Consider the following 21,133-nt stretch of genomic DNA (forward strand, 5'->3'; position numbering starts at 1 on the left):
GCATCTCCACCAGCTGCCTGCTGCTGTGGCTCTGCTGGGCAGGGGCACTGCCAGGGGCCAGTCTCACTCGAGGGCCACACAATGAGTCAGGTCCTGTGGGACTGCAACACACAGGGGTCTGGCACAGGCACACTGGGCATGGATATGGGAATGGGCATGGACGTGGGGTTGGGATGGACACGGGACTGGAGGCGGACACAGGACTGGGCATGGGCATGGGATGGAGCATGGGAGAGCTCCACAGGAGGGGATGTGCAGGGCAGAGCAGAAGGGCAGCAAAGGGAGCAGGTCAGTGCCAGCTCACCCAGCCCCATGTCTGTGGGCAGGGTCCTCCCTGAGCCCTCTCGAGTGCACTTTGAGCACTGTGCCAGGAGGTGCTGGATGAGCACCCACAAGGAGCCAGGCGGCAGTGGCCACGCTGGGCACTGCTGCCCCATGGCCTGCAGCTGGGAGGCTGCTGAGGTGACCTGCCTGGGCCCAGGGAGCATCTGCAGGAGTCCCAGGCCCAGTCCCCATGGGCAGAGGGGGGATGAGGGCAGCCCGGGGCTGATCAGTGCCACCAGGGCAGCCACAGAAGCCCCTTGCTGCCATGCTGCTGTGTCACCTCTGCCCCTCCCTGCACATTCCTCTCCAGTGCAGCTTCCAGAGCAGAGTTGCCGGGACAAAGGCACAGCAATGTCTCACCCCAGTGTCATGAAGCTTCCCTGCTTGGCTGCACCATCAGCTGCATTTTTACAAGCACCCCTTGGCCCCCGGCACTCTGGGATGGGTATAAAGAGCTGAGGGCTCCACAGCCTCCATCCACCTTCCTGCACTCGGCTCTGCTCATCCCTCAGGTGAGTGCAGCCCCTTGGGGCCCTCTCCCTGCCTCTCTCCTGCGAGGCCCTGCAGTGAGCACAGCTCTGCCTTGTCTTGCAGCTCTCCCTGCTGCAGCCAAAGATGTCCTGCTCCAGCCTGTGTGCTCCCTGCGGGGTGGCCGCCCCGGCCCCGCTGGCCGACACCTGCAACGAGCCCTGCGTGCGGCAGTGCCCTGACTCCACGGTGCTGATCCAGCCCCCGGCCACGGTGGTCACCTTCCCCGGGCCCATCATGAGCAACTTCCCCCAGTACAGCGCCGTGGGCTCGGCAGGAGCCCCTGTTACGGGTGGCTTTGGAGGCCGTGGGGGCTATGGGGGCCGTGGGGGCTATGGGGGCCATGGGGGCTGGGGAGGCTACGGAGGCTACGGAGGCTACGGAGGCTGTGGGGGCTATGGAGGCTCTGGAGCCTATGGCTGCTATGGCAGCTATGGGGGCTCTGGCTATGGTGGCTGGGGCCGAGGCAGCTGTGGGATCTGCTAAGCCCCACGCTGGATCCAGCCACAGCTGAAGGAGAGCTCCAGAATCCTCCTGGCAGTTCCTGGCTCCTCAGGAATCCCTTTGGCACTGCTGAGCTCTGCACCTTCTGCACCTTCTGCACCCAGTGCCTCCCTGGGGCCCAGCTCTGCCTCATGCTGCTCCTCCGCACCCACTCAGGACTCCCTTCCCTTGGCCACGCAGCCCCACGCTGGCTGCCTGCTGCTGTGGCTCGGCTGATGCCCACCCTCACTCTGCCCCATGCCAGGTGTGGGCTGCCCTAGCTTAGGGCACTGCTCCTGCCTCTGCACCCTCCTGCCCTGCACCTCCAATAAAAGCTTTTTGCATTGCAGCATTGATCTTGGGTCTGCTTCCATCCTTCACCCACAGCCAACATCCCAAGGACCAGGATGGATCCCCACCAGTGTCCCAGGCAGCTCCCACCCAGCACCTTGCCAGGGCAGCCTGCAGGAGCTGCCTCCCTGCCTCCTCCTGCCTACCCTCAGGGTTCACAGCCTCTGCAGGAGTTACCCATGGTGGGCACTGTCTCCATGCCCACTGGCAACAGCTGCTCCTTCCTTGCCCTCCCTGTCCCCACCCAACTTTGGCCTCCTGCACTCAGATCCTCAAGAAGAGCTGCTGGAGCCCACCATGACCTTGCTGCCATCCTTGGCCACCCCCTAGCAGCTGCCTGCAGCCCCAGCACGGTGGGCATGGGGACACCAACGAAGCCACTGCCCTGGAGGCAGGGAAATAATGTGGCAGAGTCAGGAATTACAAACATGGAATTAGAGTCCTGGAATCAGAGAATGCTTCAGGTTGGAAGGGACCTCAAAGCTCATCCAAAGCCATGGGCAGGGACACCTCCAACTAGAACAGGTTGCTCCAGGCCTCATCCACCTGGCCCTGAACACCTCCGGGGAGGGAGCAGCCACAACTTCCCTGGGCAACCTGTGCCAGGGTCTCACCTCCCTCATGCAAAGAACTTCTTCCTAACAGCCAGCTTTGATCTCCCCTCTGCCACACCAAACCCATTCCTCCTCCTCCTCCTCACATCACCAGACCTTGGCAGTAGTCCCTCCCCAGCCCTCCTGGAGCCCCCTTCAGACACTGCAAGGCCACTTCAAGGTTTCCTTTAACCCCTCACTGCCACAGCTGCCTACACTGCCACTACAGATGCCCTCACCGTCTCAGTTCTCCACACTGCCACAGCTGCCCACACTGCCACCACAGATGCCCTCATTGTCACAGCTGCCCACACAGCCACAGTTGTCCACACAGTCACAGTTGCCCACACAGTTGCCCACAGCTGCCCACGCAGCCACAGTTGCCCACACTGCCACAGCAGCCAGGATGAGGTCACCAGAACTCACTTCCACCATGGTGCCACAGCAGACGCACAGGGGACTCCAGGGGAGCCTGGACCTGGTGCATGACCTGGAGTCAGCAGAGGGCATCCTGGCTACATATGGAGGTGGATGAGAGCTGCTCTGAGCTCCCCAGCAGTGCCCAGGCAGCTGCCACACCGAGGGGCAGAAGTGGCTCTGTCCAAGACCACCTGACACTGCTGGGATAAACTGTTCAGGAGACACCTGGGAAAGGAAGAGACCTCAGGAGGGTACAGTCCAAGATCCTGCTCAAACAGCTTCGTGCTTCAGCTGCTGGATCCCTGTGGGCTCTGCATGGCTCTGAGAAGGAGCTTTGGGAAGATTGGCTGTGCCTGTCTCAGCCTTTCCCAGGGGTGCCCACACTGACCTTGGCACAGAGGTTTGTGCACAGCCCTGCCCATGCAGAGGTCACCTCTGCATGTCCCAGGAGCTCCAGGTTTGAGCAGAGCCAAGCCCAGCCCAGCACGTGATGCCAGCAAGCTGCTGGCACAGAAGCTCTGCTAGAGCAGGCCACTCATAGCTCTGCCACCCACCCAGAGTGCTGGAGGGAAGGAAGGCAGAGGAGACTCAGAGGGATGTGTCCACGGGACCCAGTGGGGACTGGCACCAGCAGCTGACACACTTTGAGCTAAGAGCACAACTGCCCCCTGAGGCCAGCCCAGGAGGCTGAAGCTATGAAGATCAACAGACTCTGAGGTCTGGGAGAAGGGCGAGGGGAGAAGGACCAGGCAAAACCAGAGGTCAACACTAAGATGCAAGAGAGATTTTATTGCAGCTCCAGGGGAGCAGGGGGCAGGAGAAGAGCAGGGCTGTGACCAAGGGCAAGTCACAAGTCCTGGCAGCAGGCAGAGGGACAGCAAGCAGGAGCTGTGCCAAGGCAGCAGGCACCAGGACAGGCCTCCAGCATCGGGAGGCAAAGTCTTGCAGGGAAGCTGAGATGCAGATGGGAAGGGCAGAGCTGGGCCCAAGGCGAGCAGCAGACCCCTGGAGCAGGGCAGTGCTGCAGGGGATCCTTCCTTGGGGGGTCGAGCTGGGACGTGCCAGGGGCATCTCTGGAGGTCTTCATCCATGGCTGGCAGCAGCGTGGGGCTCAACAGGGCCCACAGTTGCCATTCAGGTAGCGGTGGCCTCGGCGCCAGCCCCCATAGCCGTAGCCCCCGAAGCCTCCGTAGCCTCCATAGCCCCCACAGCCACCAAAGCCTCCATAGCCTCCATAGCCACCAAGGCCTCCATAGCCCCAGTAGCCACCAAGGCCTCCATAACCTCCATAGCCACCAAAGCCTCCGTAGCCCCAGGAGCCACCATAGCCTCCATAGCCACCAAGGCCTCCGTAGCCCCAGGAGCCACCATAGCCTCCATAGCCACCAAGGCCTCCGTAGCCTCCGTAGCCCCCAAAAGTGCCACCGTAGCCTCCCCCAACCCCAGGGGCTCCTGCCGAGCCCACGGCGCTGTACTGGGGGAAGTTGCTCATGATGGGCCCGGGGAAGGTGACCACCGTGGCCGGGGGCTGGATCAGCACCGTGGAGTCAGGGCACTGCCGCACGCAGGGCTCGTTGCAGGTGTCGGCCAGCGGGGCCGGGGCGGCCACCCCGCAGGGAGCACACAGGCTGGAGCAGGACATCTTGCAGGCAGGCAGGCAGGCAGGCAGGGACCTGGAAGAGGCAGCAGGGCTCAGGGCAGCCTGGGCAGGACGGCGGCAGAGGGGCCCAGGAGGCTCCCAGGAGCTGCACTTACCAGGAGATGAGGAGAGTGGAGCGGAGGAAGCTGATGGAGGCCGAGGAGCTCTGGGCTCCTTTATACCGGCAGAGAGCGCCCGGGGCAGCGGCCAAGGGGTGGTGGCACCAGCCCCAGCCCCAGCTAATCGCCCAAGCACGCCAGGCCCAGCCCTCTGCTCTGGGGGCACTGCCATGGCCGTGGTCCCGCAGCAGGACGCGGTGGCGGCAGGGACGCGTCGTGACACACCGAGGCATGGCAGGCACGAGGCTGCGGCAGCTGATCTGGCGTCACTGCCGCAGCCTTGCTCTGGCCCTAATCCCCCCACTCTGTTGATGCTGCACAGCCCCGAGCGCCGGGCACGGGGCTCTGCCCACCCTGCCCAGCACCCCTGTCATTAGCTCTCTTTACGAGCTGACAACAGAGGCACCACAGCTGGCCCAGGGCCAGCAGCAGTTCCGCCTGCTCCGCTCCCTCCCAAAGGCCACCGTGTCCCAACCGCCCTGAGGCATGGATGGGGCCCTGCTGGGCACACCTCAGCACCATCCCTCAGCACTGGCCACCTCCGTGCCCCCGCCTGGCATGGCGTCGCTGGGGCTCCCCGACCCAGTGCCCTGCGAGGAGCAGGGCAGGCTCTGCTGTGGCGGGCACAGGGCAGGTGGTGCTGGGGCTCGGCGCAGCCCTGGGCCGGCAGTGCTGAGCTGGGCACCAGGGTCCTGTGTGACAGGTGGAGGTGCAGAGAGCAGATGCAGGGTAGGAAGGGCGCCAGGACGCCCCCAGGTGCCTGGGCACAGGGCCTGAGCTAGGTCCCTCCTGGGCTCTCTCGGGCACTCCCAGCACTGTGCCAGGAGATGCCAGCTGAGCGCCCACGGGCAGCCAGCCTGCACGTGGCCACACTGCCCACTGGCACGCTGCACACTGCTGCTTCGGGGCCTGAAGCTGGGATGCTGCTGAGGTGACCTGCTTGGGCCCAGAGAGCTTCTGCAAGAGGCCTGGGATTGCTGTGTGTAAGCAGAGTGAGGGATTAGGGCAGAGCAGCCTGGCTTGGTGCCGCCAGTTCAGCCCCAGCTGCACCTTGTCTGCCTTGTAAAGATCTGGCAGCTGCTGTCCCTCCCATCACACCTTTCCTCTCCAGGGCACCTCTGCTCCCCAGCTGCCCAGGGAGAAGGCATCCATTAGTCTTGCATCACACACAATCAGGGCCATGATGCTCGTTTGCTTGTTTGGGCGATTAGCTGGGGCTGGGGCTGGTGCCACCACCCCTTGGCCGCTGCCCCGGGCGCTCTCTGCCGGTATAAAGGAGCCCAGAGCTCCTCGGCCTCCATCAGCTTCCTCCGCTCCACTCTCCTCAGCTCCTGGTAAGTGCAGCTCCTGGGAGCCTCCTGGGCCCCTCTGCCGCCGTCCTGCCCAGGCTGCCCTGAGCCCTGCTGCCTCTTCCAGGTCCCTGCCTGCCTGCCTGCCTGCCTGCAAGATGTCCTGCTCCAGCCTGTGTGCTCCCTGCGGGGTGGCCGCCCCGGCCCCGCTGGCCGACACCTGCAACGAGCCCTGCGTGCGGCAGTGCCCTGACTCCACGGTGCTGATCCAGCCCCCGGCCACGGTGGTCACCTTCCCCGGGCCCATCATGAGCAACTTCCCCCAGTACAGCGCCGTGGGCTCGGCAGGAGCCCCTGGGGTTGGGGGAGGCTACGGTGGCACTTTTGGGGGCTATGGAGGCTATGGTGGCTCCTGGGGCTATGGAGGCCTTGGTGGCTATGGAGGTTATGGAGGCCTTGGTGGCTACTGGGGCTATGGAGGCCTTGGTGGCTATGGAGGGTACGGAGGCTTTGGTGGCTGTGGGGGCTATGGAGGCTATGGAGGCTTCGGGGGCTACGGCTATGGGGGCTGGCGCCGAGGCCACCGCTACCTGAATGGCAACTGTGGGCCCTGCTGAGCCCCACGCTGCTGCCAGCCATGGATGAAGACCTCCAGAGATGCCCCTGGCACATCCCAGCTCGACCCCCCAAGGAAGGATCCCCTGCAGCACTGCCCTGCTCTAGAGCCTGGACCCTCCATTTCCTGTGCGGTCACAGCTCTGCTTTCCTCCTGCTCCGCTGATTGTCCTTTGCTGACAGAGACCTGCCCTGGCTGCCTGCCCCTGTGGCACAGCTCAGACTCACCCTCACCCTGTCCCCTGCCTGCAGATGTAAGCTAGCCCCAGCCAGGGCCTTGCTCTTCTCCCCCCACCCTGCTCTGACCCTGCAATAAATCTGTCTGCACCGCAGCACTGACCTCTGCCTCTTCTTCACCCTTGCCCCATCAGCAGGGCCCCAGTGGCACCTTTGGCTCCCTGGGCCCTTCCAGCTGGCTCCCAGCTGAGGGCTTTCAGGGGTACCTGCAGGCACTGCCTCCTGCCCAACTCCCAGCACCAGACCCTTGCTTGCAGCTGGCATTTGTTCATCTCCTTCACCAGCAGCTTCTCCCGCTCTTCTCTCCCTGTCTTCTCTCCACTTTGGCCTCCTGCCCTCTTGACTCTGCTCCCTATCATCCAGCACTGCCCTGGGTGCACAGTACTTGGGCAAGGCCTCATGGCTGCCTCGAGGCAGCTCTGGTCCCAGGGGTAGGTTCCTCCCCCTCTCTGCAAGGAGCAGCCTCACACTGCGCAGAACAATCGATTTATTAACAGAGCTGCAGGGGCCAGGTGCTGGGGGGTGGCACCCACAGAGCCAGCCCAAAGCCTCCCCCAGCCATGCAGGCCCTTCCCTAGGGCCTCTCTTGGCTCAGAGGAGGTCAAAGCCCTCAGCTTGTCCTGTGCCCAGCTGCGCAGCCCTCTGGGTTTCAGGGAGATGGTGGAGGTGGAGCAACAGTCGATATCTGCACTGCTAAACCCCAACAAGCATGAGGGGTGTTTGAGGCTCACTCCAGCCCCTCCCCAGTCAGCAGGAAATCCTCACTTGGATGTTCACCTACCCAGCAGCAGGGCCCAGGTGCCCCAAGCTGACTGCAGCACCAGAAATCCAACCTCAACATGAGGAGAAACCTTTGGAGTGAGGCCTGGAGCAGCTGCCCACAGAGGCTGTGGAGCCTCCTTGACTGGAGAGCTTCCAACCCCACCTGGACATGTCCTTGTGTGGCCTGCCCTGGATTGTCCCACCCTGGCAGGGGGATTGGACTGGACCTCCAGAAGACAGTTCCAACCCCTAGCAGTCTGTGACACCATGAGAGGTCACAGAGCTGTTCAGCTGTGCTGGATGGAAGAGCTCTTCCTGCAGGCAGTGTCTCCAGAGGCTGTGTCCTGGCTCACTGAGGGGGTTTCAGCGGCCAGGGTAGATGTGCTTGGTTGGCAGTACCAGGCTGAACAGAGCATGTGCCCTGTCGTGTGGTTGCTCAGGGAAGTAAAGGCAGAGCTTGTCCAGGAGGTGACCTGGCCAGAACCTGTTGTCATTTGACATCTTATCCCACTGGAGACTCCTGGGAAGCACAGAGGAGGGGAAAAGAAGGAGCAGTAAATATGTGGGAGCACAGCAGGCTCTTGAATCGACAGCTCTGAGCAAGGGCAAGCATGACCCTGCCAGGCAGCAGCTCTCCAGCCCCAGGAAGCTCTGCCAGGTCTGTCCAGACCTTGTCAGTCCTCACCAGTCAGGGCTGACAGAGAGCAGCCTGCAGCTGAGCACAGGATCTGCCCCTCAGCCATCACTGCTGCCCTGCAGCATCCTCCTGGCTCATCCCAGTCCCCCCGCAGTGCCCCTGACACCTGGCACTGAGCACTGGGGGTGCCCAGTGAGGCAGCAGGAGGGGCTTGAAGCCTGCTTTGAACAAACCTTTTCCCTCCCTTCTTGTGCTGGCTTCCAGAGGCACTGCTGGACCTGGAGCTGCTCCCCAGTGCCAGAGCATACCCACGTCCCGTGCTGTAGTACCCTCCAGGCTGCCTGATCCTTAGCTCTGCTCCCTCCTTTCTGATCCTGTCCCCTGGATGCAGCAGGCCTGTGCCAAAGCGTGCAGAGGGAACAGTCACACCTTGCCCTGGCATCAGCAGCTCCACTTCAGCTCAGAGGGTGTCGGTTCCCAGCTACGGATCTGCTGGCTCTGCCCATGGGAAGAGGCAGAAAGGTGCCAGGTTCCGGCACTGTCAGCAGGTCCTTGTCCCTGCTTACCCCTCTGCAGCGCTGGGTTGGTGATGCAGACGCTGCGCTCCCGGCACAGCTCAGAGCTCCTCAGGTAGCTCCTGGCAGCCTTCCTGCGGTACTGGTCCACCAGACCTCCCAGGCCAGCTGGCACCGTGGAGGGCAGGCAGTGCTCATGGACAGAGACATTCCCAGGCCTTGCCATCCTGCTTTGTTCCTTCCCTGCTGCTGGACTGGCAGTGCCCTGTAAGCAATGGGCAGGGTCCCACTAGCGGGTGTGGGGCCCTGGATTCTCCCCAGTGTGCACACAGGAGCTGGTGCCCTGCAGTGGCATCCTGGGCAGAGCCTCCCCTCCAGCAGCTCAGTTCCCACAGAGAGCTCTCCCCAGTGCCAGTGGGCAGCACATTGGCAGGAGGAGTTCAGAAGCCAAAGGAGTTCGCTGGCAGCTGCAGCACCTCACCTGCAAGGTCCCACGTGGCCCAAGGACTACTGCTACAAGAGGGCTACAAAGGTGCTGGAAGGGGTCCAAGGAAGGGCCACGAGGAGCAGCAGAGGGCTGGAACTGCTCTGCTGTGAGCAGAGGCTGAGGCAGTTGGGGCTGTGGAGTCTGGAGAGAAGGCTCCCAGGAGACCTCATTGTGACCTTGCAGTGTCTGCAGGGGGCTACAGGAAAGCTGGGGAGGGACTGTTTAGGCTGTCAAGGGGTGACAGGACTGGGGGCGATGGAACCAAGCTGGAAATGGGGAGAGTCAGACTGGAGGAGAGTCAGAGTGGAGGTGAGGAAGAAGTTCTTCAGCATGAGGGTGGTGAGAGCCTGGAAGGGGTTGCCAGGGAGGTGGTGGAAGCCTCATTCCTGAAGGTGTTTAAGGCCAGGCTGGATGAGGCTCTGGACAGCCTGATCTGGTGTGAGGTGTCCCTTCCATGGCAGGGGGTTGGAACTGGATGGTCCCTGTGGTCCCTTCCAACTCTCACTGATTCTGTGGTTCCACTGGGAAGCAGATCTCCTGCTGCCCTCTCCCCTGAACCACTTCATGCTCCCCAGGTGCTGCTGTCCTCCTGCCACAGGCAGTTACCTTCCCCTTCTGGATGCTCTCCCTTGGCAGGTCCCCAGTCCCTCCCAGTTCATCACAGCTCAGAAGTTGTCTTTCTGGCTTGCTGCTGCCTGCTGGAGCTCTAGAATGCCTTGGCTGTCCTTTGGCCTTGGCAGGAGGATGAGACTTCATCCCTCTGGCTGCCTTATCAGCAGAGGACAGAGCAGTGGCAGTTGTGTGGGTGCCTGTCCAGGGCTCAGCCTCCACATCTAGGACAGATTCAAACCACAGGAGCCAGCTCAGAGCCAGCAGTAAGGAACACCTGAGCCATGTCCAAGTCAAAGGGCTGTGCCATGCTGTGCTGGTTCTAGGATGGAGGGGACCTCCTGTGGGCATTGCTCACCCTCCAGAGCCTTCAGCTCTTCCCTAGAAGTCTCCTTCTGGCCACTCTGCTCTAGAATGGCCTCAAGTCATTTTCTGGATGGACTTTGGCCCTCCCTGCCTGTGCCCAGCCCAGTGCCCTTCTCTCACCGCTTTTGGCCTCCTTCCCCATTTCCAGCCACTGCTGCTGGCAGTCAATCAGATCCTCCAGGCTTATCCACTTCCTTGGCTTTGAGGAAGTCAAGAAGAGGACCACAGCCTCCAGATCCTTGTTGCTGATGGGGATGTTGGTCTGGGCACCAAGAGAGAACAGGAGAGTGGCATGACCAGGTGGCATGGGCTAGCCAAGCCCTGCCGTGGTCCCAGAGGCCTCTGCAGGGCAGCACAGCACAGTCTGCTGAGGCTTCCCTGAGCTACCAAGCACTCACAACGTGGCCACTCTTCTGCTGCCCCCTGAAGAGCTGCCAGCTTCTACTGTGCTAAGCCTGGCAGCCCTTTGGGTTCCAGAAGGTATTTTGGGTCAGCCTAGAGTGGCAGTTAACATCTGCACTGCAGATCAATCCTGGGGTGGCTCAGCCTGGAAGGGACCTCAGAGATTATCTTCTCCAACCCCTTGCCACAGGCAGGGGCACCTCTCAACTAGACCTGGCTGCTCAAAGCAGGATGCCAGTGCCATGTTACTGGGCAGTGGCCATCTGCCATGCCTGGGAGGCAAGAGGCTCCAGTCTCCCCTTCCAGGGACTTTTAGGCTGGACACTAGGAAAAACTTCTTGAGAGGCTGGAATAGGCTGCCCACGAGGGTGGTGCAGCTGCAGGTGTGGTGCCTGGGGACATGGCTCCATGCCCATGGCAGCTGGGTCACAGCTGCCATCAATGATCCTAAAGGTCTTTTCCAGCCCTGCTGGTTCCAGGATCCTGTGCCCTGCTCTAGGTGCAGAGCAGCAGCTCACTCCTCACCTCCCTGATGACTCTGATGAAGTCCTGCCTCTTGATCTTCCTCCCAGCCATGCCAGCCTTCCTGAACACATCCACCACCCTCAGCTTCCTCAGCTGCAGGAGCTCATGCAGCGTGGCAAGGGCCTGGGGGCATGGCACACAGACGAGGGGAGCAGGACCCCACTGAGGCTGGCTGCTCCTTGACAGTGAGCTCTGAAAAGGACAAGGAGACATCACAAGGCCTCCACTGCCCACAGGCACCACTGCCCATGGACACCTCTCCCTACAGTCACCACTACCCATGGCCACCTCTCCCCACAGTCACCATCACCCATGGCCACCACTACCCAGTGACCAGGTTGATGACCATGGGGTGCAGCAGCAGCTCTCCCGTGATGGCACAGCACATGCCATGTCCTGGTGCCTACCTGCAGCCTATGGTTGGTGGCTGATGTGGATGTGGCAGCAGCCCTCCTGTGCTCTGCTCTGGCATCCCTGATCCTCTGCCAGCAGCTCTGCTCCTGACGGCTGCGGGCAGGTTTCTGTGCCAGCCACTGCTCCAGCCTGCCCAAGCTGTCCAGCTCAGCTCGAAGCCTTCTCCCCTGAATCCAAGCCTTAGCTGCCTGTGGATTCTTCCCTGGACTGGAGGTGACCTCTGGGAATCCAAGGCTGTGTCCTGCCTCCTGTGGCAGCTGCGGGGCAGACAAATGTCCCAGGTCACAGCATGGCTCAGGCTGGAAGGGACCTCAGAGCTCACTGCTCCAGCTCTCTGCCAGGGCAGGGCCGGGGCAGCTCAGCCAGTGAAGGCTCTGTGGGCACTGCCATACCTGGGCACATTGCAGCCTGCTGCTCTGCCTCCCACCTTGTTCTTGAGGTAGTTTTGGCAAGAAGACCCTTCTTGCTTCTCTGCTCTCCTCTTCTTCCCTCCTGGCCATGGACGCCTCCAGCCTTCGCCCGCTGCGCGTCCCAGAGCCTGTCCTAGCGGAGCCCAGGAGGCAAGAGGAGCAGGCAGGCTCAGCTCTCTTTGTGCTCTTCTCTCTCATGCTCCCTCTGCTCCCCTTTCTATCAGCAGGAAGGTCCCTGAGATGCACCCAGGCAGCCTTCTGCTGTGGCAAATCAACTAAGGCACCAAAAAGCTTCTTTTAGCAAAGGGCTACAGAACTTTTTCCAAGATGCCCAGAACAGAGGAGGAGTAAGGAGAGACTGAGCCCAGGGGAGAGACTTCCTGGCACCACAGCCTCTGCACTGCCACACAGCCACAGAACTGAGCAGGCTGGAACAGACCTCTGGGAACACTGAGTCCAACCCATACCCTAACCCCTCCTAATGGACCAACCCTGGCCCCAAGTGCTCCATGCAGCCTCCTCTGAAACACCCCCAGGGATGGGCACTCCATCACCCCCCTGGGCAGCCCATTCCAGTGCCAATCATTCTCTCTGGGCACAACTTCCTCCTCACATCCAGCCTGACCCTGCCCTGACACAGCTTCAGCCTGGGTCCCCTTCTTCTGGCCCTAGCTGCCTGGCAGCAGAGCCCAACCCCAGCTGGGCACACCCTCCCTGCAGGGAGCTGCAGACACCAATGAGCTCTGCCCTGGGCCTGCTCTGTGCCAGGCTGCACCCCCCCAGCTCCCTCCTCAGCCTCTCCTCACAGGGCTGTGCTCCAGGCCCCTCTTCAGCCTTGCTGCCCTTCTCTGGGCACTTTCCAGCACCTCAACATCTCTCTTGACTGGAGGAGCCCAGAACTGGGCACAGCACTCAAGGTGTGGCCTGAGCAGTGCCAGCACAGAGGCAGGACTGCCCTGGTCCTGCTGCCCACACTGCTCCTGAGCCAGCCCAGGATGTCACTGGCCTTCTTGGCCACCTGGGCACACAGCTGCCTCCTCTGCAGCTGCCACCCAGCACCCCCAGGTCCCTTTCTGCCTGCTCTCAGCCACTCTGTGACACTGCTTGGGGCTCTTATGGCCAAAGTGCAGGACCTGGCACTGGGTCTGGTATTTCTCTCCTCCTGAGAAGTGTCCACTCGATTGTCCACACCCAAGTGAGACAAGAGCTGCCTGAGTGCATCTGAGTTTCTTGTCCTGTCCTCCAAAGCACTTCTGGCCTCTAAGGGAGCTTCTCTCCGTGCTGAGCCCAGGCAGAGCTCCTCCCTCCTCTGCTCACCTGCCCCAGCAGCACTGAGCTCTGGTGCCCAGCGCCTGCCCCTCCGCAGCCACTTTCCAGGGCTGCTGCAGCCCAGAGCTCGCCGAGGCCTCGCAGCCAAGTGGAGGGTCTGGGGCGTGGGGTTGGAACAGGGAGAGGCTGTGACATAGCTGATGTCACAGAGGACACCCACGCAGCACCCCTGTGCTGCTGTCACAGGTGGGCACCCACACGTCAGCCCTCTGCCTGCTGACCGGGCCAGGCTGGGCAGCGGGCAGGGGCAGTTGTGGCCCAGGCGCTGTGCCAGGCGCTGCAGAGGGTCACTGACCTGCTTTAAACCACAACCACGGCAGCACAGAGTGGCTTCGGGGGGAAAGGACCTCTGAGCTCACCCAAGCCCAACCCTTCCCCCTCAGACCAACCCTTCTCCTTCAGCCCGCGGTGCCCATCGATGCAGGTCCCCGAGCGGTTGCTTTGCTCTCTGCACTCCTCGCCGCGGTTCCTGCGGGCCCCTCCGCCCTGGCCCCTACCGAGGCCGAACCCGAGGCCGTGCCTGAGCCCTGCCGCCGAGCTCGGGAGGTGCCGCCCGGTGCCAGGCACAGCGCGCACATGGCAGAGGCCGGGGCACGCCCGGGCAGGCGCTCGGTGCCTTTGGCTCTGAGCGGGGCCGGGAGGCGGCTCGGGAGGGCCTCCCCGCGCCGGCCCCGCACAGGCTCCGCCGCCGCCGCTCGGACCCCTCCCGGCCCCGGCCCCCTACGTCACTTCCGGCCGGCGCCGCCCCTGCGGGTCCGCGGAGCAGCTCCCGGAGCGGCCTCCCCCCGGCCCGGAGCGCAGCGGAGCCCTGCGGGGCCCTTAGCGAGCGGCCGGCTCCGTGCCCGCCCGCGGGGAGCCGCTGCCCGGGACAAGGGACCGGAGGGCATCTGCCTGCAGCCTGCTCGCAGGGAGCTGCAGAGCGCCAGGAGCTCTCCCCCAGCTTCCGCCAGGCTGCAGACCCTCAGCTCCCTCCGCTGCTGCCCCCAGACCCCTCCCCAGCTCCCTTGCCCTTCCCCGGGCCGCACCAGGGACTCGCTGTCTGCCCGGAGCTGTGGGGAGCTTGGACAGACAGTCAGGATGAACAAACACATGGGTCAAGGCTGTGATGCAGCAGAGATTTTATTGCGGTCCCAGGCGAACAAGAGCAGAGTAGAGCAGAGCCACGGCCGAGGGCGGCTCACGGCTGCGGGCAGCGGTCAGACACCAAGCATGGGCACCAAGGGCGGGCACCAGGAGGGATCCTCGCCATGGGTGAGCTCCTGCGGGATGCTCGGACAGAGCATGGGGAAGGCAGAGCAGAGCTGGAAGCAGGCAGGAGGCAGGCAGGCTCCGGACACAGCCGTGGCAGCGGCCAGGGCTGCAGCTGGGACTTGCCGGGGACATCTCCGGAGCTGTCCTCATCTGCGCCGGGTGCAGGCTGGGGCTCAGCAGGGCCCACAGCTGCCACTCAGGTACCGAGAGCCTCGGCGCCAGCCCCCGTAGCCGTAGCCCCCGAAGCCTCCGTAGCCTCCACAGCCACCAAAGCCTCCGTAGCCTCCATAGCCCCCAAGGCCTCCATAGCCCCCAAGGCCTCCATAGCCCCAGTAGCCACCAAGGCCTCCATAACCTCTATAGCCACCAAGGCCTCCGTAGCCCCAGGAGCCACCATAGCCTCCATAGCCACCATAGCCTCCATAGCCCCCAAAAGTGCCACCGTAGCCTCCCCCAACCCCAGGGGCTCCTGCCGAGCCCACGGCGCTGTACTGGGGGAAGTTGCTCATGATGGGCCCGGGGAAGGTGACCACCGTGGCCGGGGGCTGGATCAGCACCGTGGAGTCAGGGCACTGCCGCACGCAGGGCTCGTTGCAGGTGTCGGCCAGCGGGGCCGGGGCGGCCACCCCGCAGGGAGCACACAGGCTGGAGCAGGACATCTTGCAGGCAGGCAGGCAGGCAGGCAGGCAGGGACCTGGAAGAGGCAGCAGGGCTCAGGGCAGCCTGGGCAGGACGGCGGCAGAGGGGCCCAGGAGGCTCCCAGGAGCTGCACTTACCAGGAGCTGAGGAGAGTGGAGCGGAGGAAGCTGATGGAGGCCGAGGAGCTCTGGGCTCCTTTATACCGGCAGAGAGCGCCCGGGGCAGCGGCCAAGGGGTGGTGGCACCAGCCCCAGCCCCAGCTAATCGCCCAAACAAGCAAACGAGCATCATGGCCCTGATTGTGTGTGATGCAAGACTAATGGATGCCTTCTCCCTGGGCAGCTGGGGAGCAGAGGTGCCCTGGAGAGGAAAGGTGTGATGGGAGGGACAGCAGCTGCCAGATCTTTACAAGGCAGACAAGGTGCAGCTGGGGCTGAACTGGCGGCACCAAGCCAGGCTGCTCTGCCCTAATCCCTCACTCTGCTTACACACAGCAATCCCAGGCCTCTTGCAGAAGCTCTCTGGGCCCAAGCAGGTCACCTCAGCAGCATCCCAGCTTCAGGCCCCGAAGCAGCAGTGTGCAGCGTGCCAGTGGGCAGTGTGGCCACGTGCAGGCTGGCTGCCCGTGGGCGCTCAGCTGGCATCTCCTGGCACAGTGCTGGGAGTGCCCGAGAGAGCCCAGGAGGGACCTAGCTCAGGCCCTGTGCCCAGGCACCTGGGGGCGTCCTGGCGCCCTTCCTACCCTGCATCTGCTCTCTGCACCTCCACCTGTCACACAGGACCCTGGTGCCCAGCTCAGCACTGCCGGCCCAGGGCTGCGCCGAGCCCCAGCACCACCTGCCCTGTGCCCGCCACAGCAGAGCCTGCCCTGCTCCTCGCAGGGCACTGGGTCGGGGAGCCCCAGCGACGCCATGCCAGGCGGGGGCACGGAGGTGGCCAGTGCTGAGGGATGGTGCTGAGGTGTGCCCAGCAGGGCCCCATCCATGCCTCAGGGCGGTTGGGACACGGTGGCCTTTGGGAGGGAGCGGAGCAGGCGGAACTGCTGCTGGCCCTGGGCCAGCTGTGGTGCCTCTGTTGTCAGCTCGTAAAGAGAGCTAATGACAGGGGTGCTGGGCAGGGTGGGCAGAGCCCCGTGCCCGGCGCTCGGGGCTGTGCAGCATCAACAGAGTGGGGGGATTAGGGCCAGAGCAAGGCTGCGGCAGTGACGCCAGATCAGCTGCCGCAGCCTCGTGCCTGCCATGCCTCGGTGTGTCACGACGCGTCCCTGCCGCCACCGCGTCCTGCTGCGGGACCACGGCCGTGGCAGTGCCCCCAGAGCAGAGGGCTGGGCCTGGCGTGCTTGGGCGATTAGCTGGGGCTGGGGCTGGTGCCACCACCCCTTGGCCGCTGCCCCGGGCGCTCTCTGCCGGTATAAAGGAGCCCAGAGCTCCTCGGCCTCCATCAGCTTCCTCCGCTCCACTCTCCTCAGCTCCTGGTAAGTGCAGCTCCTGGGAGCCTCCTGGGCCCCTCTGCCGCCGTCCTGCCCAGGCTGCCCTGAGCCCTGCTGCCTCTTCCAGGTCCCTGCCTGCCTGCCTGCCTGCCTGCAAGATGTCCTGCTCCAGCCTGTGTGCTCCCTGCGGGGTGGCCGCCCCGGCCCCGCTGGCCGACACCTGCAACGAGCCCTGCGTGCGGCAGTGCCCTGACTCCACGGTGCTGATCCAGCCCCCAGCCACGGTGGTCACCTTCCCTGGGCCCATCATGAGCAACTTCCCCCAGTACAGCGCCGTGGGCTCGGCAGGAGCCCCTGGGGTTGGGGGAGGCTACGGTGGCACTTTTGGGGGCTACGGAGGCTACGGAGGCCTTGGTGGCTATGGAGGCTATGGTGGCTCCTGGGGCTACGGAGGCCTTGGTGGCTATGGAGGTTATGGAGGCCTTGGTGGCTACTGGGGCTATGGAGGCCTTGGTGGCTATGGAGGCTATGGAGGCTTTGGTGGCTGTGGGGGCTATGGAGGCTACGGAGGCTTCGGGGGCTACGGCTACGGGGGCTGGCGCCGAGGCCACCGCTACCTGAATGGCAACTGTGGGCCCTGTTGAGCCCCACGCTGCTGCCAGCCATGGATGAAGACCTCCAGAGATGCCCCTGGCACGTCCCAGCTCGACCCCCCAAGGAAGGATCCCCTGCAGCACTGCCCTGCTCCAGGGGTCTGCTGCTCGCCTTGGGCCCAGCTCTGCCTTTCCCATCTGCATCTCAGCTTCCCTGCAAGACTTTGCCTCCCGATGCTGGAGGCCTGTCCTGGTGCCTGCTGCCTTGGCACAGCTCCTGCTTGCTGTCCCTCTGCCTGCTGCCAGGACTTGTGACTTGCCCTTGGTCACAGCCCTGCTCTTCTCCTGCCCCCTGCTCCCCTGGAGCTGCAATAAAATCTCTCTTGCATCTTAGTGTTGACCTCTGGTTTTGCCTGGTCCTTCTCCCCTCGCCCTTCTCCCAGACCTCAGAGTCTGTTGATCTTCATAGCTTCAGCCTCCTGGGCTGGCCTCAGGGGGCAGTTGTGCTCTTAGCTCAAAGTGTGTCAGCTGCTGGTGCCAGTCCCCACTGGGTCCCGTGGACACATCCCTCTGAGTCTCCTCTGCCTTCCTTCCCTCCAGCACTCTGGGTGGGTGGCAGAGCTATGAGTGGCCTGCTCTAGCAGAGCTTCTGTGCCAGCAGCTTGCTGGCATCACGTGCTGGGCTGGGCTTGGCTCTGCTCAAACCTGGAGCTCCTGGGACATGCAGAGGTGACCTCTGCATGGGCAGGGCTGTGCACAAACCTCTGTGCCAAGGTCAGTGTGGGCACCCCTGGGAAAGGCTGAGACAGGCACAGCCAATCTTCCCAAAGCTCCTTCTCAGAGCCATGCAGAGCCCACAGGGATCCAGCAGCTGAAGCACGAAGCTGTTTGAGCAGGATCTTGGACTGTACCCTCCTGAGGTCTCTTCCTTTCCCAGGTGTCTCCTGAACAGTTTATCCCAGCAGTGTCAGGTGGTCTTGGACAGAGCCACTTCTGCCCCTCGGTGTGGCAGCTGCCTGGGCACTGCTGGGGAGCTCAGAGCAGCTCTCATCCACCTCCATATGTAGCCAGGATGCCCTCTGCTGACTCCAGGTCATGCACCAGGTCCAGGCTCCCCTGGAGTCCCCTGTGCGTCTGCTGTGGCACCATGGTGGAAGTGAGTTCTGGTGACCTCATCCTGGCTGCTGTGGCAGTGTGGGCAACTGTGGCTGCGTGGGCAGCTGTGGGCAACTGTGTGGGCAACTGTGACTGTGTGGACAACTGTGGCTGTGTGGGCAGCTGTGACAATGAGGGCATCTGTGGTGGCAGTGTGGGCAGCTGTGGCAGTGTGGAGAACTGAGACGGTGAGGGCATCTGTAGTGGCAGTGTAGGCAGCTGTGGCAGTGAGGGGTTAAAGGAAACCTTGAAGTGGCCTTGCAGTGTCTGAAGGGGGCTCCAGGAGGGCTGGGGAGGGACTACTGCCAAGGTCTGGTGATGTGAGGAGGAGGAGGAGGAATGGGTTTGGTGTGGCAGAGGGGAGATCAAAGCTGGCTGTTAGGAAGAAGTTCTTTGCATGAGGGAGGTGAGACCCTGGCACAGGTTGCCCAGGGAAGTTGTGGCTGCTCCCTCCCCGGAGGTGTTCAGGGCCAGGTGGATGAGGCCTGGAGCAACCTGTTCTAGTTGGAGGTGTCCCTGCCCATGGCTTTGGATGAGCTTTGAGGTCCCTTCCAACCTGAAGCATTCTCTGATTCCAGGACTCTAATTCCATGTTTGTAATTCCTGACTCTGCCACATTATTTCCCTGCCTCCAGGGCAGTGGCTTCGTTGGTGTCCCCATGCCCACCGTGCTGGGGCTGCAGGCAGCTGCTAGGGGGTGGCCAAGGATGGCAGCAAGGTCATGGTGGGCTCCAGCAGCTCTTCTTGAGGATCTGAGTGCAGGAGGCCAAAGTTGGGTGGGGACAGGGAGGGCAAGGAAGGAGCAGCTGTTGCCAGTGGGCATGGAGACAGTGCCCACCATGGGTAACTCCTGCAGAGGCTGTGAACCCTGAGGGTAGGCAGGAGGAGGCAGGGAGGCAGCTCCTGCAGGCTGCCCTGGCAAGGTGCTGGGTGGGAGCTGCCTGGGACACTGGTGGGGATCCATCCTGGTCCTTGGGATGTTGGCTGTGGGTGAAGGATGGAAGCAGACCCAAGATCAATGCTGCAATGCAAAAAGCTTTTATTGGAGGTGCAGGGCAGGAGGGTGCAGAGGCAGGAGCAGTGCCCTAAGCTAGGGCAGCCCACACCTGGCATGGGGCAGAGTGAGGGTGGGCATCAGCCGAGCCACAGCAGCAGGCAGCCAGCGTGGGGCTGCGTGGCCAAGGGAAGGGAGTCCTGAGTGGGTGCGGAGGAGCAGCATGAGGCAGAGCTGGGCCCCAGGGAGGCACTGGGTGCAGAAGGTGCAGAAGGTGCAGAGCTCAGCAGTGCCAAAGGGATTCCTGAGGAGCCAGGAACTGCCAGGAGGATTCTGGAGCTCTCCTTCAGCTGTGACTGGATCCAGCGTGGGGCTTAGCAGATCCCACAGCTGCCTCGGCCCCAGCCACCATAGCCAGAGCCCCCATAGCTGCCATAGCAGCCATAGGCTCCAGAGCCTCCATAGCCCCCACAGCCTCCGTAGCCTCCGTAGCCTCCCCAGCCCCCATGGCCCCCATAGCCCCCACGGCCCCCATAGCCCCCACGGCCCCCATAGCCCCCACGGCCTCCAAAGCCACCCGTAACAGGGGCTCCTGCCGAGCCCACGGCGCTGTACTGGGGGAAGTTGCTCATGATGGGCCCGGGGAAGGTGACCACCGTGGCCGGGGGCTGGATCAGCACCGTGGAGTCAGGGCACTGCCGCACGCAGGGCTCGTTGCAGGTGTCGGCCAGCGGGGCCGGGGCGGCCACCCCGCAGGGAGCACACAGGCTGGAGCAGGACATCTTTGGCTGCAGCAGGGAGAGCTGCAAGACAAGGCAGAGCTGTGCTCACTGCAGGGCCTCGCAGGAGAGAGGCAGGGAGAGGGCCCCAAGGGGCTGCACTCACCTGAGGGATGAGCAGAGCCGAGTGCAGGAAGGTGGATGGAGGCTGTGGAGCCCTCAGCTCTTTATACCCAGCCCAGAGCGCCGGGGGGCATTGGCCAAGGGGTTGTGGCTCCAGCCCCAGCTAATTACCCCAGCAAGCAAACGAGCATCATGGCACTGACTGTGTGTGGTGCAAGCCAATCAGCTCCCTCCCCAGCACACTGGCACCGTGATGCTCCGTGGGGACTGCAGGGGTGACCATGACACATCCTGGCACGAGCGGCATGGGGCTGACCTCAGAGCTGCAGCAAACCCCAGCCTGGCGCTAATCCCCCATTCTGCCGATGCAGAGAGTCCTGGGTGGCCTGCAGAGGCCCTGGCAAGCCCCTGCCCAGCACACCTCTCATTGTCTCCCTTTTACAAGCTGCTAAACTGAGGCACCGGGAGGCTGGGCCGAGTCAGAAGCCATTGCACACACTCAGAGTGGCTGCCAAATGCCACCGATGCCTGAGTGGCAGCAGCAGCTGCACAGCTCATGGCCATGGGCTCCACAGGCATCTCCACCAGCTGCCTGCTGCTGTGGCTCTGCTGGGCAGGGGCACTGCCAGGGGCCAGTCTCACTCGAGGGCCACACAATGAGTCAGGTCCTGTGGGACTGCAACACACAGGGGTCTGGCACAGGCACACTGGGCATGGATATGGGAATGGGCATGGACGTGGGGTTGGGATGGACACGGGACTGGAGGCGGACACAGGACTGGGCATGGGCATGGGATGGAGCATGGGAGAGCTCCACAGGAGGGGATGTGCAGGGCAGAGCAGAAGGGCAGCAAAGGGAGCAGGTCAGTGCCAGCTCACCCAGCCCCATGTCTGTGGGCAGGGTCCTCCCTGAGCCCTCTCGGGTGCACTTTGAGCACTGTGCCAGGAGGTGCTGGATGAGCACCCACAAGGAGCCAGGCGGCAGTGGCCACGCTGGGCACTGCTGCCCCATGGCCTGCAGCTGGGAGGCTGCTGAGGTGACCTGCCTGGGCCCAGGGAGCTTCTGCAGGAGTCCCAGGCCCAGTCCCCATGGGCAGAGGGGGGATGAGGGCAGCCCGGGGCTGATCGGTGCCGCCAGGGCAGCCACAGAAGCCCCTTGCTGCCATGCTGCTGTGT

General features: G+C 63.3%; 7 protein-coding genes across 10 annotated transcripts; 3 read left to right on the top strand and 4 right to left on the bottom strand.

Annotated features, from left to right (window-relative positions):
* The first annotated feature begins 788 nt into the window (after positions 1-788).
* On the top strand, positions 789-1,389 carry LOC135192600 (claw keratin-like). The gene is made up of 2 exons (XM_064175854.1): positions 789-836; positions 919-1,389. The coding sequence occupies exon 2, from the start codon at positions 940-942 to the stop codon at positions 1,336-1,338; it is 399 nt and encodes a 132-aa protein (XP_064031924.1). The 5' UTR covers positions 789-836; positions 919-939; the 3' UTR covers positions 1,339-1,389.
* Positions 1,390-3,468: 2,079 nt separating this feature from the next.
* LOC135192586 (claw keratin-like) lies at positions 3,469-13,755 on the bottom strand. 2 transcript variants are annotated; one of them, XM_064175832.1, is made up of 4 exons: positions 13,444-13,755; positions 11,708-11,858; positions 11,309-11,572; positions 3,469-4,372 (listed from the first exon to the last, which is right to left on the bottom strand). In XM_064175832.1, exons 3-4 carry the CDS (start codon positions 11,371-11,373, stop codon positions 3,811-3,813), a joined length of 627 nt encoding a protein of 208 aa, XP_064031902.1. In that variant the 5' UTR covers positions 11,374-11,572; positions 11,708-11,858; positions 13,444-13,755; the 3' UTR covers positions 3,469-3,810. The 2 variants fall into 2 exon arrangements, with proteins under 2 accessions (XP_064031902.1, XP_064031903.1); XM_064175833.1 differs by lacking the exons at positions 11,309-11,572; positions 11,708-11,858; positions 13,444-13,755 and adding an exon at positions 10,095-10,164.
* LOC135192585 (claw keratin-like) lies at positions 4,643-6,693 on the top strand. The gene is made up of 2 exons (XM_064175831.1): positions 4,643-5,791; positions 5,874-6,693. Exon 2 carries the CDS (start codon positions 5,905-5,907, stop codon positions 6,361-6,363), a length of 459 nt encoding a protein of 152 aa, XP_064031901.1. The 5' UTR covers positions 4,643-5,791; positions 5,874-5,904; the 3' UTR covers positions 6,364-6,693.
* On the bottom strand, positions 7,069-10,085 carry EFCAB12 (EF-hand calcium binding domain 12). Its single transcript, XM_064175840.1, has 3 exons — positions 8,564-10,085; positions 8,231-8,393; positions 7,069-7,880 (listed from the first exon to the last, which is right to left on the bottom strand). Exons 1-3 carry the CDS (start codon positions 8,736-8,738, stop codon positions 7,724-7,726), a joined length of 495 nt encoding a protein of 164 aa, XP_064031910.1. The 5' UTR covers positions 8,739-10,085; the 3' UTR covers positions 7,069-7,723.
* A 382-nt stretch (positions 13,756-14,137) lies between the features above and the next one.
* Positions 14,138-14,982, bottom strand: LOC135192590 (claw keratin-like). 3 transcript variants are annotated; one of them, XM_064175844.1, is made up of 2 exons: positions 14,697-14,982; positions 14,138-14,624 (listed from the first exon to the last, which is right to left on the bottom strand). In XM_064175844.1, exons 1-2 carry the CDS (start codon positions 14,962-14,964, stop codon positions 14,479-14,481), a joined length of 414 nt encoding a protein of 137 aa, XP_064031914.1. In that variant the 5' UTR covers positions 14,965-14,982; the 3' UTR covers positions 14,138-14,478. The 3 variants fall into 3 exon arrangements, with proteins under 3 accessions (XP_064031914.1, XP_064031912.1, XP_064031911.1); XM_064175842.1 differs by having other exon boundaries at positions 14,138-14,660; XM_064175841.1 differs by having other exon boundaries at positions 14,138-14,982.
* A 1,399-nt stretch (positions 14,983-16,381) lies between these two features.
* On the top strand, positions 16,382-17,177 carry LOC135192591 (claw keratin-like). Its single transcript, XM_064175845.1, has 2 exons — positions 16,382-16,418; positions 16,501-17,177. Exon 2 carries the CDS (start codon positions 16,532-16,534, stop codon positions 17,015-17,017), a length of 486 nt encoding a protein of 161 aa, XP_064031915.1. The 5' UTR covers positions 16,382-16,418; positions 16,501-16,531; the 3' UTR covers positions 17,018-17,177.
* Positions 17,178-19,489: 2,312 nt separating this feature from the next.
* On the bottom strand, positions 19,490-20,078 carry LOC135192596 (claw keratin-like). The gene is made up of 2 exons (XM_064175851.1): positions 20,001-20,078; positions 19,490-19,918 (listed from the first exon to the last, which is right to left on the bottom strand). The coding sequence occupies exon 2, from the start codon at positions 19,895-19,897 to the stop codon at positions 19,490-19,492; it is 408 nt and encodes a 135-aa protein (XP_064031921.1). The 5' UTR covers positions 19,898-19,918; positions 20,001-20,078.
* Positions 20,079-21,133: the final 1,055 nt, after the last annotated feature.

The sequence above is a fragment of the Pogoniulus pusillus genome, chromosome 43 (genome assembly GCF_015220805.1).
Source record: "Pogoniulus pusillus isolate bPogPus1 chromosome 43, bPogPus1.pri, whole genome shotgun sequence".
Classification (NCBI taxonomy): Eukaryota; Metazoa; Chordata; class Aves; order Piciformes; family Lybiidae; genus Pogoniulus; species Pogoniulus pusillus.